The following is a 16155-nucleotide window of genomic DNA, read 5'->3' on the forward strand; positions in this document are numbered from 1 at the left end:
AAGCCAAATGTTAAAATTATATAGAAATAAGATTTTTTTCAAAATATAATAGAGAGTATGGATTTTTATAGACACCTCTGACGGTTATAGTTTGATCTAGCAATATAACCTCTGCAACTAGCATAAGAAACTGAAATGAAGCGGGGAATAATCAAGAAAAGCTATTCTTGATGTTAGCTTTTCAGGGATCATATATATGAAATGTATAGAAGTGAGTAGTTCATTCAATATAAACACCATTTAATACAATTATTTTAGAGGAAACTGTCAGCCTGGAAAATATCCACAGAAAGCTTAGAGATATGTATGCTTTGAGGGATGTAGAACATCACTTATTACACTGTTAGGTAATATAGGAGTTAAATGGTGTAAAGATAATCCACGAAGAAGTTTTAAATTAATACAATTTTTAAAAGCGATTAATAAAGCTAAGGAAGACTTATATTAATTTGTGTATTTAGATGAGACATGGATATTCAAGAATGGAATCAGATATGATCACTTACGGCAAGATGATAATAAAAATAGTGCTAAGAAAGAAGTTGATGGAAGAAAGTAAACGTTGGAATAGCAATTGACTAGGTTTTGTTGGACATAACATCTATTAATAATTCATTGTAGATATATTGTTCTTCATGCTAGAAACAGGAATGGTTTTATTCCCGGCGTAGAATTAGTGTTATCCTCTAAATCTAAGAGTGACCACAAGAAGAAATGAACAATAACATGTATTTACTGTGTGTTGAAAATTAGCTCTTAAAAAATTTGGAGGAACCAAGTTATTGTTGTCAATATTGTCATTTGTTTTTATGAACAATGCTATAACATTCACAAAGGCTGGAATTAAGGAATTATTTGCAGAACATAAAGTAATGTAATAAGTTTAATATATTTTGAACAAACCAAGCTAAAGAGTGAACTATTTCTAATTGTTACTCGATAAATATAAATGAAATATTTTATTGCATTTGACGTTTAGAAATAGGTGTAAAAATACATGGTATATCAGATTGCTGAACAATATATTCATATAGTATTACGTCTTTCTCCCTATCACTGCAAATTCAATCCAATCAAATTGATATGGTGTTTGGCAAGGAATTATTACAATATACATTCAGGTCAAGAAACATATTCAAACCAGAACTACCTGGATATGTAGAAATAAGCATTATCTACAATAGCATCTCCAGTTTAGATGGACTCGATCAGACCAATTGAAGAACACATTGACAAAGAATGGAATTGTGAACAAGTGTTAAATAGATTGGAAATTAACAGTTTAGTTATTCACTTGACTAGCGATTCCGAAAGTGATAGTGCTTGAATGCAGCTATGTAATTGTGGGATTATGATTCAATGCTGACAATTACCAGGACAGTGTGATGAGTGTCGAAACAACTAAAGGCTAGTATTATAGAGTGTGAAAGATTTATGTGTATAGATATGTGTGTAATTGTTCAGAATAAACCTGAGAATTTGGTTAAACGGTATGAGGTGAGAATGTATAGTAACTGTTTTGCAGATATGATAAATGCATTAGGGAGAATGCAGTAATTAAATCTAATTTTATCAAGGAAGTGTAAGGAGAGATACAGTGATGTTAAGAAGACTTTACAAGGAAACACTGTACCGAAGGAAATAAGTACTAATTGTAGAAGGTAAATATGTTCTCTAATGAAAGTAATTACGAAAGTAAAGAAAGTTTTATTGAACGGACTATAGTTAAACTTAGCAATAACTAAACAAATTTTTACGCCATTTAAACATAATTAACCTATAATATAGTTTTGTAACACCTAAAACATGAAAGTTATGAAATGTAAACAAAAACTTTTATATCACTTAGAACTATTTTATTTCAATCCTATTCTATTGAACTATTTATGTATAAATACCTTACTTATTACATCCCCATGTATTACAAATATACATTCTGGTCCTCCGCAATTCATTGTATTGCTTATTCAATATGTAAAACTTATTTATGCCAAATGTACACATATGTATGCATAATATACTATTAGAAAATCAGATGTATTAATATATTACAGAAAATTGCAAATTTAATTAACTACACTTTTAATATCAGTATTTCGAATGAGAAAATTTTAAATATCGGGGAAACTTCTCAACTCATACTCCGCTGTTGGTACCGCAAGACTTCAAATATTCTTTACCAAATCGAGATATTATAAGATAGAAGAGTTAATAGATCATATAAGCATCAACATTCCTTTCTCCGACAATAACAATATCAATTCGTCCATTATTGGTGAGTTAAATCTCCTCGCGTGCTCATAAGCAGATATTTTGTCTGATCTAATGAGGATATTATGGCTGTCCAATGATATTTTGAAGATTTTGACTGAATCCTTGGTTTGATGAAGAAATGTTTGTAGTTCTTGGACAATAGTTCGCTTCACTGTAGGATGGTGAATTATTGTATCAATTGTAATACTTTTGATACAAATTTTAATGTTACCAAAAAACTTTTATAGTATGTGGTACTTTAAAAGTGGCCATTTAAAGCGTCATTTACAATAAGTGTTGCGCCAAAGAACTACTATGTTTTTGAATGTTCGTCAAGAAATAGTTAGCGATTAGGTGCGACCACTTATGGGAATATTACTTTTCCACTGGCACAACATAACCCAGTAGATTTATCGTTGTATTTTGGATCCTTACACTAATGATAAATGATTGTTATTTTCTTAATTGCACCCGTATTTTTCGCATTATAATCTATTTTCGGATCGTAGTGGAATGCTTCTCGTAGCTGGATTACAGGAGGACTGTCTACGGAATCACTTAGCTTTAGCGTGTTGAGTTTGCTATTGTGTTTGATGTGCAATAAAGTCGTATTCTAAGCATATCTACTTCATGCCCAGTCATTCTTGAACACATTTGTGAGATACCAATATGAGTATTATGATCTTTGTTTCTCGCTGGTCCATTAGTGCGGTTAGTTCGTCGCACATTTAACTGACTTCGATGATCTATCTCTGGTGGTCTTATCCTTGGCGTTGTTAATAAAATTGTAACAATTATAAGAATTATAATAAAGGTAAAGAAAATTCTTGGGAACTAACTTTGTGGTTAAATAAAAATAAATGTGACACACTTTTACAAACATGTTTTACCATAAACAGTCACTACATATTTCAACACTATTCTTGGTAAATGTTTACTCAACCGCAAGTAGAATATGCTTCGAAATAACCGCTAGCACATAGTTGTACCATATTTGACGTATATGTCAATATTTTTATTTGATTTTTACATCATAAAATTGATGTACCTATCAAAAACTATCTATATTTATATCAAATTTAAATCGTGGTAAATATTAATAAATCAAAAAATTACATTATATATTCCAATACCAGTTCCAATCACATTTTTTTACATAATACACCAAAACACAAGAGCATATATAGAGGTTTTACTTAATTGGGCGAAACGGAGGAAATGTTTTGCGTGGTCCATTCAATGCTGGCTCTGAGACCACGTTTTTGATTGGTTCATTTATATAACGCGGTTGTTAGTTTCAGTTTGTTTACGACACTATTTTTGTGTGTCTAATAAAATACAATTAACATTTTTATATCTTAAATATAATCACTATTATTTGATTATAATGTATTTTCACCCTCAAATTTGTTGTGTATCCAGTGTATGTGCGGAAATAATCGGAATAAACCGGTTGTAGTTTTCCTTAGAAGAAACACCCCAAGTTAACTAGATTAAGGATGTGAGTGTGACTTAGCATTATTTCTACCTGGTACGTATACAGTTATTTATATAAAGCATTTGTGTTCACATACATTATTATTTACAGGAATACAACAGAAGAAGTCATGAAATTATTACCCACAGTATAAACACAAAATGTGTCCAAATGGGGTGATGGAAAAATTACATTGAAGGTAAATGTGATTATACTACATGAAAATATTTTGTTATCCTTTAAAAAGTTATTTGTAAAGTGCCGTCAATTAAAATCCTAAATACTTTGAAGGGGTTCATTTACTTGACACAAATGCATATTGGTCAATATACTTATAATTAGTATTTTGGCTTCTTATCCGAGATAACCTTTTCAATAAGGATGTTAATAAAACACATTAATACAAAATAATATAATACAATATGTAGACCAACAAGATGAGCTTGATTTTATAGACAAGATATTGTTATGGCCCTTTTATTATATTGTTAATAATAAAAGTTTAAGCTGTCGTTTGAACTATTCGATTTTATTATAATAAGAGCACAGAAATAATTTTCATATATATTTTACATTTTAATGTTTTGTTGCTAAGTATTGTTTTTTGGTATATTTTCTCCATTCTGACCTAACATTGCAGCAATAATTATATCTTGTCTTAATACATTTTGCGTTGAATGAGCAAGTAAAATATGAACAGACACAGACTTTCAGCTGTGCTGTTCTGTTTTCAGTATGAGGGAACAATAAGATTGAAACTTTAATACATCTTATATGAATTGATAGCACTAAAGAAATATGAAATATGGAAAAAGAGCTATAGACAATTTTGATGATATTTGCTACGAGATATGTTATGTTTTCAATTAGATTACAGCTATTTTTATATCCCCATTTAATTATTATTTATGTATATATTTATGTTTCATTATTTTTTATTTATCATTATATTTTATATATATATATATATATATATATATATATATTCATTATATACTTGTATTTTAGCTTTTTGATATTTTATAATATTTGTATTTATATGGAATTTTATGTTAATAAATGGTTTTGAAAAATTACATTTTGATTTTATTTTAAATTTAATTGGTCAGTGGAATGTGACCTCAGAGGTTAGTCACGTGATGCATGAAATTGTCGACCAATGAAATGCTCTCATAATAAAAATTTTTAATTACAGTTGCCTGTAACGGTAATTTAAACTAACCGGTGAAATTCAGCGAAATTATGTTCGCAGGGCTTTCCTACTGAGACCATGAAAAACAATTCTGAAATTATTTGTATTAAGTTAACATTCTATATATTACTCTATGCACAATGCATATAAAAAAAACCAACAACAATGTCGATCTTTTGTCACAATGTCACAAAATTGTTATTTTTCCTATTTTCTCGCAATTATCCGAATATCGTCTCATTATATAAACCTTCATATGCAATTTGTACAATATACATTAATAAAAATATTTCCTATAATTTATTACAGCTTTTCCTTTTTCCATATATCTGACAAAACGCCATCATTATGTCGAAAGAACGGTGTTGGTTTGACAGCAATACAACCTGTCCATATTCGCACTTCTTCGGCATTTCAAAATATTGTGCGGACAAGCCAATGCTATATCGATCTAAACCAGTCCAAATAGATGGCGCTTTGTATGGTGAGTCTGACGCTGGGTGCAACATCACTTTCCATTCGAAATCGTCAGTCAATTAAAAAAAATATCTTTTACTATTTTTGTAACGTTTGGCTGTTCTCTATTGCTGGTCTTTATACTTTGTACAAATTGTTCAATAGACTTCAGTGTCGGTTTGTTTTGGAAAGGTATTTACCATCTTCTCGACTAAGCCGTAACATTTTGCGCTAAGGATTTCCGTAGTACATGTACTTTACATCCCCAGTACCAATAATCTACAGAAAATGTTTCTTTTTTGCCGAGCGAACAATGAAACAGCGATGTTCAAACAGTTCAAAATAGCTTTTTCAGACTATTCGAACTTTTGAGGAATATCACCATAAGTTTATGAAAGTGTATCATAGGCTTTGGCAGAAAATTTCCTTAAGTTAAATGACAAAAGTCACGTATATCGGAAATTTAATTTTGAGGTTTTCATTTAACCGGATACTTAATGGAAAACTGCTATTTTATAGAAGATTAAAATATTTGTCAGTGTATCACAGTTTAGTTAAAGTTGTGCTTTCAAAATATCTTCCATCTTTTTTCTTTAACGAGGATTTTTTTACAAATCGGGTACAATTATAAAACCATTAATAAAAAGCAGATTTTTTTCCAAATCTATTTTATATGTACAAAACTAAATAAAAATACATTTCATACCACATACAGAACGACTTATCGACCCTTCAAATTATAGTTTCGGCAAAGTCTGAGGATGAGTGGCGATCCATTGCAGAGATCTGAGTATAGCCGCTGGGATAGGAGGTGGAACGGGAATGTCAGCACTTTGCGGTTGATAACCATTTTCGTCAGCAACGTATGTTAGTTCATGTTTACCACCTTCCGGGTCAGTCCATGATGCAGATCCTTGGATAACTTCGCCTGCTTGTTTTCCAATTTGCTTTAGTTGACCGGATTGTTGTTGAGAGGTGCCATCAGCGGACTGATAACTCCATTCGAAAGTACCATCGGGACTTAAGTCGCTCTTTTGAGACAGAATCTCGATTGGGTTACCGAAAACTGTAATAAAAAGACTGAACAAGAAAACACTCTTAATAAACATTGTTGTTTGAGAACGGTATCTGCACTGATGACTTCTGAATCCTGTGGACTATTTATATATGCAGCAGTTCCTAATTAAGATTGATGCGGAGGCATTGAATTTTGTATGCAAACGTTATATTATAAATTGGTTTGGTAAAAAAAATTAAAATTATTTATTTTTTATCATTGAGATTCCAAAAAAAAAGAAAGTTTTAACGTAGATGGGATTTTCGAATTCCGAGTTAAAAACATTATTGCAACATCAAAATTTTTCGAATTTTTAAAATGTCATTTTAATCAATGCCTAAATCGTGGGCTTCATATGCTTCTGATGTAAATACATATATATTTTTTAGATATTAATGGGCGCTTTATGCAGATCACATAAATGGCAAACAATTATAATATAAATATTGTTTAAGATAATGAATTATGATTTTGGCCTCAAAGTCATTTTTTTAATATATGTTAGCTATGCGAATTAGGGATATAAGTAATAATAATATAGTTAATATAATATTATGTTAATGTAAAAAAACAGACAATTTTCTATGATACATTTTTTATTATTTTTTACATATATAATGTTCAAATTACATTATTTTGAATACAATATTAATTTTTTGAATAATATATTATTCGTAATTAAATTTTATTTAAGTTACCTAAACACTTAATAATGTATTATCGTACTATATAAAGCATAAAGAGCTACTTTATTTTTTAAGGTTTTATAGTATTAATTTTATCTATGTTATATGTTTTAATAAAAAATATACGTGGGTTATAATCTTGGCAAAAATACATTTGTTTACACATTTATATTTATAACACATTTATATTTATGAAAAAAAAATAGAAATCTTGTTTTTATTTTATAAATAAAATTATTCCAATCGTTTATTATCATTTTGATATTAGTGATCTTTGCATACCATTAATATTAAAGTCATTTTTAGGTTCAGTTTCTTTTAGGTATGTTTAACTTTTGTTTATCTACCTTATTTTATGGTGTATGGTGATTAATCAGTATGTTGTTAAGTTATGAGATGCAGCTTGCGAAACTAAAAAATCCCTATTATGTGTTATAAAATAAATAAAATATAACAGTTTTGCATTATTTAATATATTTGGTGTCTTACTTTAAAAAAAGCATCTAATGAGAAAATTTGGTACTATACCAATGTACTATTTCTTGTCGTTGTAAAATTGTAATATATGGTTTAGATTCTATTACAGACTCATGTTTTTACATATCACATGTTAAAGTAGTAGTACGATAACTGGTTTAAGACAGTAGCATACTATTGATTATATACTCGTATTTTATTGATAATTGATTTCATTCATGATTATTGTAAGTAATTAATATGCGTTATAATCGATACCATTTACAGTATTCGATGCATATTTAATGTCATATGAAATTATTTAAATCCTCTTTGATATATGTTTGTTTACAACTTCTTAAAAGAACATTCTTTAATTAACATTTTCAATCGATACTATACTATATACTAGGTTGGGAAATATATTTTCATATAAGTATTATATTTTTAGATAAGCCTCTATGATGTAGACAATGTAGTAAATGTAGTAGTGTAGTATGTAGTAAACTACTACTATAATAAATGTGATTACAATCCTGGTTAGTTATTTAGCGGATCTACCGCGCTGGACCACTACGCTAGGTCAATATACTATTACGTTTCCGACAAATTTTGCTTGTTGAAATTTAGTAGCATATTCTTTATGTGGCGAACAATTAATTCGTGTTCACTTTTATTTGAATTTATTTAATATTTAAAAAAATATATATATTTTAAAGTCTCCTTTTAACAACTATAGATTTATCTGGACTGGGCTTAAAGTTTAACGTGGGCTCCGAACCACGGTCCTCAGTATTAAGCCTACCGACTGGCGAGTGAGCAACTTTAGAAATCATCCCAGAAAACATTCGGGCTTACCCAGCCTGGTTACTGGCGTGACTGGGATCATTTTCTTTGTCGGATTTTACACTCTTGCCTAGAACATTTCGGCGAACCCGCGGCTATAGCAACAGTAGAAGGACCGTCCCATCGCCTTTACCACTGCGCCACCAAGCCGGCATTTAACATTTTTAACATGATTATTAAGCACGATAACTGACAAATAATTATGAATATGGGGTGCAGAAATAAATATTTTCTTTGTAACTTCATAATTCAGATAAATCGGTACAATATATTTCATAGAAAGTATTGTCCGTCGGTGAAATAGTAAAAGAGTTATTTTGGTTTTTAAACATTTTCAGTTTATTAACGATAACATTAAGTCTACAATTTCACTCATTTTATGTCGAAATTGATAAATCACATTTCATGTACATACATGGATACCATTATTTAGTAATTTGGTTTTTTAAGTTGCGGCTGGGGGTGAGCGGCAATCCATTCCAAAGCTCTCAAAATAGCTTGAGGGATTGGTGGTGGCACTGGGATATCAGCACTCTGGGGTTGGTATCCGTTTTCGTCAGCTACGTAGGTCAACTGATGCTGTCCACCTTCTGGATCTGTCCAGGATGCAGATCCCTGTACAGCTTCACCAGCGCTGTCTCCGATTTGTTTCAATTGGCCGGATTGTTGTTGGGCTGATCCATCACCTGATTGGTAGCTCCATTCGAATGCGCCGTCAGGGCTGATGTCACTGGTTTGGGATACGATAGGTACTGGTGGTGCAGCAGCGCCGTAAACAGCAACTACAAGAGCGGACAAAGCAATTACTTTGAAGAACATTTTGATTTTAATCGATGCGAATTCGTATTGATCACTGGCGATCGTATTACGCGACGCCTCTTTTATAGAACAAGATGAATTGGTATTGCAACATTGAGAATTTTAATTTAATAGTAAAATTGTCTAAATTAATATCTCACAACACTGAATCATTACGCAATATATTAATATTTAACAATGGGTTACATAATAGATATTTTATCTGGGTGTTTGACACAGATTTTTTCAGTGAAAATGTTTATAAATATGCATAAGATGCAGACCGTCTGAAATATTTTACGTTAAGAGGTGCTCAAATATTTTTTTGTGAATTTCAAATATTTGCTAAAATATGCGAATATGGTTTATGATACGTAGCTATTTAATAAATTAAGTGTAGGTATTATAGTATGATATAACTATGTGTGCATTTTAATCGGATTTATTTAAAATATGCAACTAATTCTTTATTGTATTTAAATTACCCGATTTAACAAACATTATTATATAAACCAAACATATTCTTTAGTTTAAATAGGATTTTATTCATTGTTGGCTGCAAATGTATATCATAGTTGCTATATATGAACTTTAGATCGACGAAAATAAAAATTTAAAATAAAAAACAGTAAATTCTGATTCATCATTATCTTCATTATTACATGCTTTTAAAAAGCCATTAATAAAATAAAGGAATTAAAGTATGAGTTGTTTCATCAGCAAGAGTTCCCTTTTTCTGACTTATGGCTCAAAAGTTAAGCTAAATTACCAGTTCAATAGTCAAAAGTTGAAAAGCCATTTTTACTATTATAAATCCTTTCCTGCATTTAGTTTTCAAAAATTTTTAAGTATTAATAGCTATCGATAATTTCAGTATAATATATAATAATAAAGTATTAATGACCATTTACTGCTCTTTCTGTTTTGGTATTTACTTGTCACGTTTGCTGTAGGTTATGAGTAAAAGTTGAGAAGTCTGTTACTTCAACAGAAACAGGAAAAAATTGCTTACTTTGGGAACAAATGAAAAAGTACGTGATTTGTGAATAGCAATCCCAGACTTTAGGACTAAATATTCTGAGCATATCTGTTATCAAAATGACATGTTATATCCAAATATTATGTTCAAGATGATCTGAACTTAAGTAACATATAAACGTTAAGAAGTGAGTGAGCTTCCATTTCGATGATTTAGCAAGAAAGAATGAAGATTAATACCAAGATTTGTAAATTTCATCAATTCTAAAAATTATATTGTAGTATTACTAAATGTGAAAATATACGTAAGGAGAGAAAATGATGTGCTAAAAAACGTACTAAAATATTTTATACAACAAAGGTTGGGTCATTTATTCGTAATTCAATTGAAGATATAATCCCTATGGGATTAGCTGGGATATTCTCATTACTTCTCAACATTTGTTTCAGTTAATGACGAAACTATTATTGATTTAGGATTTTAACTCTTTTATCACTGGTAGCAGTACAGTGGACAAGGAGATGGGAAGTTCCTCCGCTACAGATATGATTATCTTTAATTTATATAGTGGTTGTAGTGTATATGGTTGTAGTGGCAACAGTGTAATATTCAAAAATTCATTATTCGATCGAAGTTTTCTAAGATAGCCCTAAGTTAGGATAATATAGGGCTTGATGCCCAGTCCAGAATGTTGGACTCAAATTATAATCACAAATTGGATTAAAAATCACCGATAGTGTAAAAATCAGTACAAATATTATGTTTTTGGAACAATATATATATTTTCATAAATTCAAAATTGAAATAAATGTAAATGAGATGATCCAAATATATTATTGGAGATAATCTAGATATCACTATTAGTTCATTTAGATAGTGAACAGAAATATTTATTGTTTACAAATATTAAAAGTTGTTTATCTGATAAAAGTTGAATTTATTCATTAATATAATAATGCATATTATTATTTAAAGAATATTAGACAAAATATTTAATATTTTTGGTATAATAATATTTTTGCAAATAATTAATATTTTTGTCATAATGTTAAAATAAACGTAATTTATTTAATTTTGCTTTAATTTATAAAATTGTAGAAGATTTAATAAACGTAGTTTATAAACATTATAATGGAAAATATTGGCGGGTGTCATTACTTTTCAAAGGTTTGAAACTATTTTCTCTTTCATTCGTATAGGTTGCATGTAGGTTTAGAAGCCATTCTTCTTGTTTAAATGTAAGTATAATTATTATATTAGAGCTGGAAAATTTTCGAAAAACCATTGTAGTTGAAATCATCAAGAATTTAATTGAAATTATTAAATTAATATATTGGAGATATCAAAGTTAAAACGATTAGTACAGGCATATTTGATATGCATAAAAGCGACATCACATCTCAGCTATCTAGTTCAGTTTTATTTATTTGAAAATTACTTACTTTAAAGATAATAATAAAGACACTCCAAGAAAATGTTTAATGTCTATGAATTGCAAGTATTATTATACATTGTAACAGGTCAATTGAAAAGTCCCCGGCCTGACACATAGATAAATGAATATGATGAGATGAATGCTGATATAATTAAATCCATATGTCTTTTAGTTAGCCCTAACCCTCAAAAGATGCGTGTATCAATTTGGCAGCTGTTGGATCATTTTTTTGTGAATTATAGCATTTTGAGTGAAACAACTTTTGCTATTGTGAAAAAAAAGATAAAGAGGAATTTCGCGTCTTGATAAAATATTGATTCTTGAAGGGAAAAAGTGAAATGAAATGAAGGGTGAAATGAGCACCGAAGACGGGTGAACGCAGTGGATGCCTAAAAGAGGTTGCTACCGACGAAAACATTTAAAAAATCCACAAAATGATTTTGAATGGCCGTAAATTAAAATTGAATGAAATAGTAGACACTTTAAAGATATCAACTGAACGTGTAAATCATATCATTCACAAATATTTAGGTATGAGAAAGCTCTGTGTAAAGTGGGCCGAGCGAGCTCACTTTTGATCAAAAACAACGACGAGTCGATGATTCGGAGCAAGATGATCAAGCCTAATAAACACGAGTGTTCTTGCGTCGATATGTGACAATGGATGAAATATAGCTCCATTATTTCACTCCGAAGTCCAATTAACAGTCATCCGAGTGGACTGTACACTATGAACCCGCTTCAAAGTGTGAGAAATCGTAAAAGTCGGTTGGCAAGGTTATGGCGTCTGTATTTTGGGATGCGTATGGAATAATTAATATTTAAATTTTTATGTTAATTAATAAGGACCATCAACATCGACTATTACATAGCGTTATTGGTCAGTTTGAAGGACGAAATCGCCCAAAAACAGCCGCATTTGTAGAAAAAGAATGTGCTGTTACACCAAGACAATGTACCGTATCACAAGTCAGTGAAAACAATGGCAAAAGTCCATGAATTGGGCTTCGAATTGCTTCCTCATCCACCGTATTGTCCAGATCTGGCTCCCAGCGACTATTTCCTGTTCGCAGATCTCAAAAGAATGCTATCTGGGAAGAAATTTTCATCGAATGAAGAGGTGATTTTGAGGCCTATTTTGAAGTAAAGGACAAATCGTACTACAAAAACTGTATCGAAAAGTTGGAGGGGCGCTAAAATCAGTGTATCACCCTTGAAGGGAATTATATTGAATAAGAAAAACTAATTTTGCCAAAATATGTGTTTTACTATCGTAGGCCGGGGACTTTTCAGTTGACCTGTTAAACAACCGCTAAAATATATTTGTGTAGCTTGGGATATATACAAAAGGGATGAAAATTGTGTTATTAAAATATACTGCTTAAACTCATAGTTATATATGGTTTTGCTTTATATGGACATATGATTATATGGAAATGGTTTTATAGATAGGTTATCGATATGTTGCCAGAAATATGAATAATATAAAATTGTTTTTTTGATAAAAATATTTAAAGGAAAAATAAGAATTATTGGATCTTACATTAAACATTTTATTCTTATATTGAAAATTTTTCTTGAGGATCTATATAGCAATTAAAAATTTGGATTTTGCTTATGTACCAAATACATATGAGTGTAAATTGTAAGACATCTGGATAACCAATTAGTAATGTTAATTTTGAATATATTTTTGAGATTAGTGTAAATGTTCTTAAAAGAATTTAAAAAATAGTGATTTAACTTATATCGTATATTAATTGACAAATATCACACTTGATTTAACATCTATAAAACATTTCTAATATCTGGGTTGTTTAAGTTGAGGTTGAGGGTGAGCAGCGATCCATTCCAGAGCCCTCAAAATAGCTTGTGGGATTGGTGGTGGTACTGGGATGTCAGCGCTCTGGGGTTGGTATCCGTTTTCGTCAGCTACATAGGTCAATTGATGTTGGCCACCTTCTGGGTCGGTCCAGGAAGCAGATCCCTGAACGACTTCGCCAGCGCTGTCGCCGATTTGTTTCAATTGACCGGATTGTTGTTGGGCTGATCCATCGCCGGACTGGTAGCTCCATTCGTAGGAACCGTCAGGGCTCACATCACCAGTTTGCGAGACGATCGGTACCTGCTGCTGTAAAGCGGCTCCGAATACGACCGAGACGAGAGCAGAAACAAGAGCTACTTTGAATAACATTGCGATAATACTTTTGTAGGTATCAGTATGGAATCTGTCTGATTACTGACGATCCTACGGATCCGATTCCTTTTTATATAGCAGAATATCAGCCAATGTCGTAATAGTAGGTGTTTAGGTTTAACCATTTTGGATATATTAAAGTTAATGACATTAGAATAAGAATCCCAGATGGTTCGAAGAACCACAGACAATGCCGAGATGATCTAATATATTATGTAATAACGTCTGCACGAGTAACCTGCGATCTAGATGGCTATCGTAAATATTTTAGGTGAAAACTAATTTTGTGAATAAAATATAATGAAATAATCATAAATATTTAGTTTATTGTTTGATATGCTTCGAGTATTAATATTTTGTGGTAATTTTTTGAAATGATATATCTCTACGGTGAACATGAACATGAACATGAACATGTTCTTCGTAAGAAGCTTGTCTCGGGTTTTGTATGATGTAGTAATTAATTGAATGACACGGTATTTGGAAATATTATGATCTGACCCCGATGTTATTGGTTAATAGATGATTAATTTGTATGTCTTTGTATTGTATGTATAAAAATACCGACATATTTTTCACTGGCATTAACATTCTTTGGCAGTGATTCTGCAAATCAATAAAAGTTATTGTGTTTCGTTGGTAGTATATTTAGGTACTGTTTTAACTTTTATTCGCCATATAATTTTAAAAACATACATACATACATACAGTAAAATTTATATTGCCAGTCCATAAAATAAGAACATGCATATATATTAACACATTTCTAATAAATGAATAAACTTTCTGAATATATAATACTCATTGGATCGGTAGGATTGGTCATAAACAATTTATATATTATTTATTGCGATTTTGTGATCAATATCAATATTTTGAGATCGATAAATTGTTTTCTATTATATTTTATGTTCTGCTGTACCGATATACTTCATTCTATGTTTGTTATACAATACAATATGGAATTTTAATTCTATTGATAAGGAAAAGGATTGTTAAAATGATTTTTGTTGTTGTTGGTATAGCTGCCCGTTATACTTAAACTGTATTTAAAAGTTATCTATTTCAATGTTGTTAGTATCTCTTAAATCTGATATTGATTTTGTGATTTCTTAAATCGACAAAACATTGAAGCAAATTTATCATGAACCGATTTTGGGTTTGAAATGAAGTTTGAGAGAGTAGAAGGTGTTTCCTCTCGGCTAATGGCATTAGGCGTTTTGTAATTAAGGCGTAATGTAAACAATTAACCAGCTTCAAATATCTATCATTATGGACGAATTTCTAGCTCAGAAAAGTTCAGCAAATAAATATCAGTTCTAAATATCAACGAACAACTGCTGTATTCACCTGATGTGGTTTCGGCTGTCCAATAGGGTTCTTTCTCTTTTCAAAATTCAGAAAAAATAGTCGATAAAAAGCATAAAATATAACTAAAGTGGAAATTAACTTAAAAATGTTATCAAAAATATTAAAATTAAGTTGGATAAATAATAAATATTTTGTTTTTTTTGTTATATTTTACAGTTTACTTTTTACCAGTTAGATTTTATCTGGACTGGAATTACTGTTTAACGTGGGCTCCGTTAAACGACTGGCGAGTGACTAACTTAGAGATGAGATATCCGGCCTTACTCAGCGTGGTTACTGGCGTAACTGACATCATTTTCCTTGTCGGATTTTAAATTCTTGTCTAAGGAGTGTTATCTAAGATGTCTAAGGTGTCTAAAGAGTAAAAATGTCAGACAATTTCAAATATAAAATTAAGACTATGCCCCAGCAGGGGATTCGAACTCGCAACAGTAGGAGGACCGTCCTGTCGCCCGTATCAATGTGCCAACCAAGCCGGCTATTTTGTGTTTTGTTGACCAAAAGTTTATACTTTTCTGAGAGATTGTATTTAATATTTATTCTAAAATATGAAGTATGTATTCATTTTAAAGTAATAAATTGGACTCTTAACTGAGTGTTACAGATGTTTACGAATGTTATTTATACATTTTTACACTAACGATTCTAAATAGATGGTAATAAATAAAGTAATCACATGATAGAACATATTATTTAATAATTTTTTGACTATTGTGATGGTATTCGTTATTGTATTTATATACAATATCTTTGTATGCTACTAATTTAATTTTTGTGATATAGAAAAAGGTGAGATGTAGCGAAAGGTTTGGGATTTCAGTAATCTTTCTTTAGTTATGTTTTGATGGTTCACTTTCTCCTAACTTTGTAACTGTTTGTAACTGTAACTTGTTGCGGAACTGTAGACATGTGATTAGACCATGTGTTCGTTTTGCATTATGTATGTTGCTTT

The 16155-nt window shown here is 30.5% G+C and overlaps 1 protein-coding gene and 2 pseudogenes across 2 annotated transcripts; all 3 read right to left on the reverse strand.

Moving 5' to 3' along the window:
- Window positions 1-6029: 6029 nt before the first annotated feature.
- Window positions 6030-6507, reverse strand: LOC143194188 (endocuticle structural glycoprotein SgAbd-3 pseudogene; annotated as a pseudogene). Its single transcript, XR_013005209.1, has one exon. The product of XR_013005209.1 is annotated as an endocuticle structural glycoprotein SgAbd-3 pseudogene (transcript).
- Window positions 6508-8741: 2234 nt separating this feature from the next.
- On the reverse strand, window positions 8742-9264 carry LOC143194190 (endocuticle structural glycoprotein SgAbd-3 pseudogene; annotated as a pseudogene).
- Window positions 9265-13373: 4109 nt separating this feature from the next.
- On the reverse strand, window positions 13374-13859 carry LOC143194191 (endocuticle structural glycoprotein SgAbd-3-like). Its single transcript, XM_076400788.1, has one exon. The coding sequence runs from the start codon at window positions 13827-13829 to the stop codon at window positions 13437-13439; it is 393 nt and encodes a 130-aa protein (XP_076256903.1). The 5' UTR covers window positions 13830-13859; the 3' UTR covers window positions 13374-13436.
- Between the last annotated feature and the right edge of the window lie 2296 nt (window positions 13860-16155).

The sequence above is a fragment of the Rhynchophorus ferrugineus genome, unplaced genomic scaffold (genome assembly GCF_030347505.1).
Source record: "Rhynchophorus ferrugineus isolate W39M unplaced genomic scaffold, kcgeb_rfMv2 rfM3, whole genome shotgun sequence".
NCBI lineage: Eukaryota > Metazoa > Arthropoda > Insecta > Coleoptera > Curculionidae > Rhynchophorus > Rhynchophorus ferrugineus.

Bases quoted from the DNA above. Each gene is read 5' to 3' on its own strand.
- LOC143194191 (XM_076400788.1), bottom strand. From the start codon at position 13,829: ATGTTATTCAAAGTAGCTCTTGTTTCTGCTCTCGTCTCGGTCGTATTC.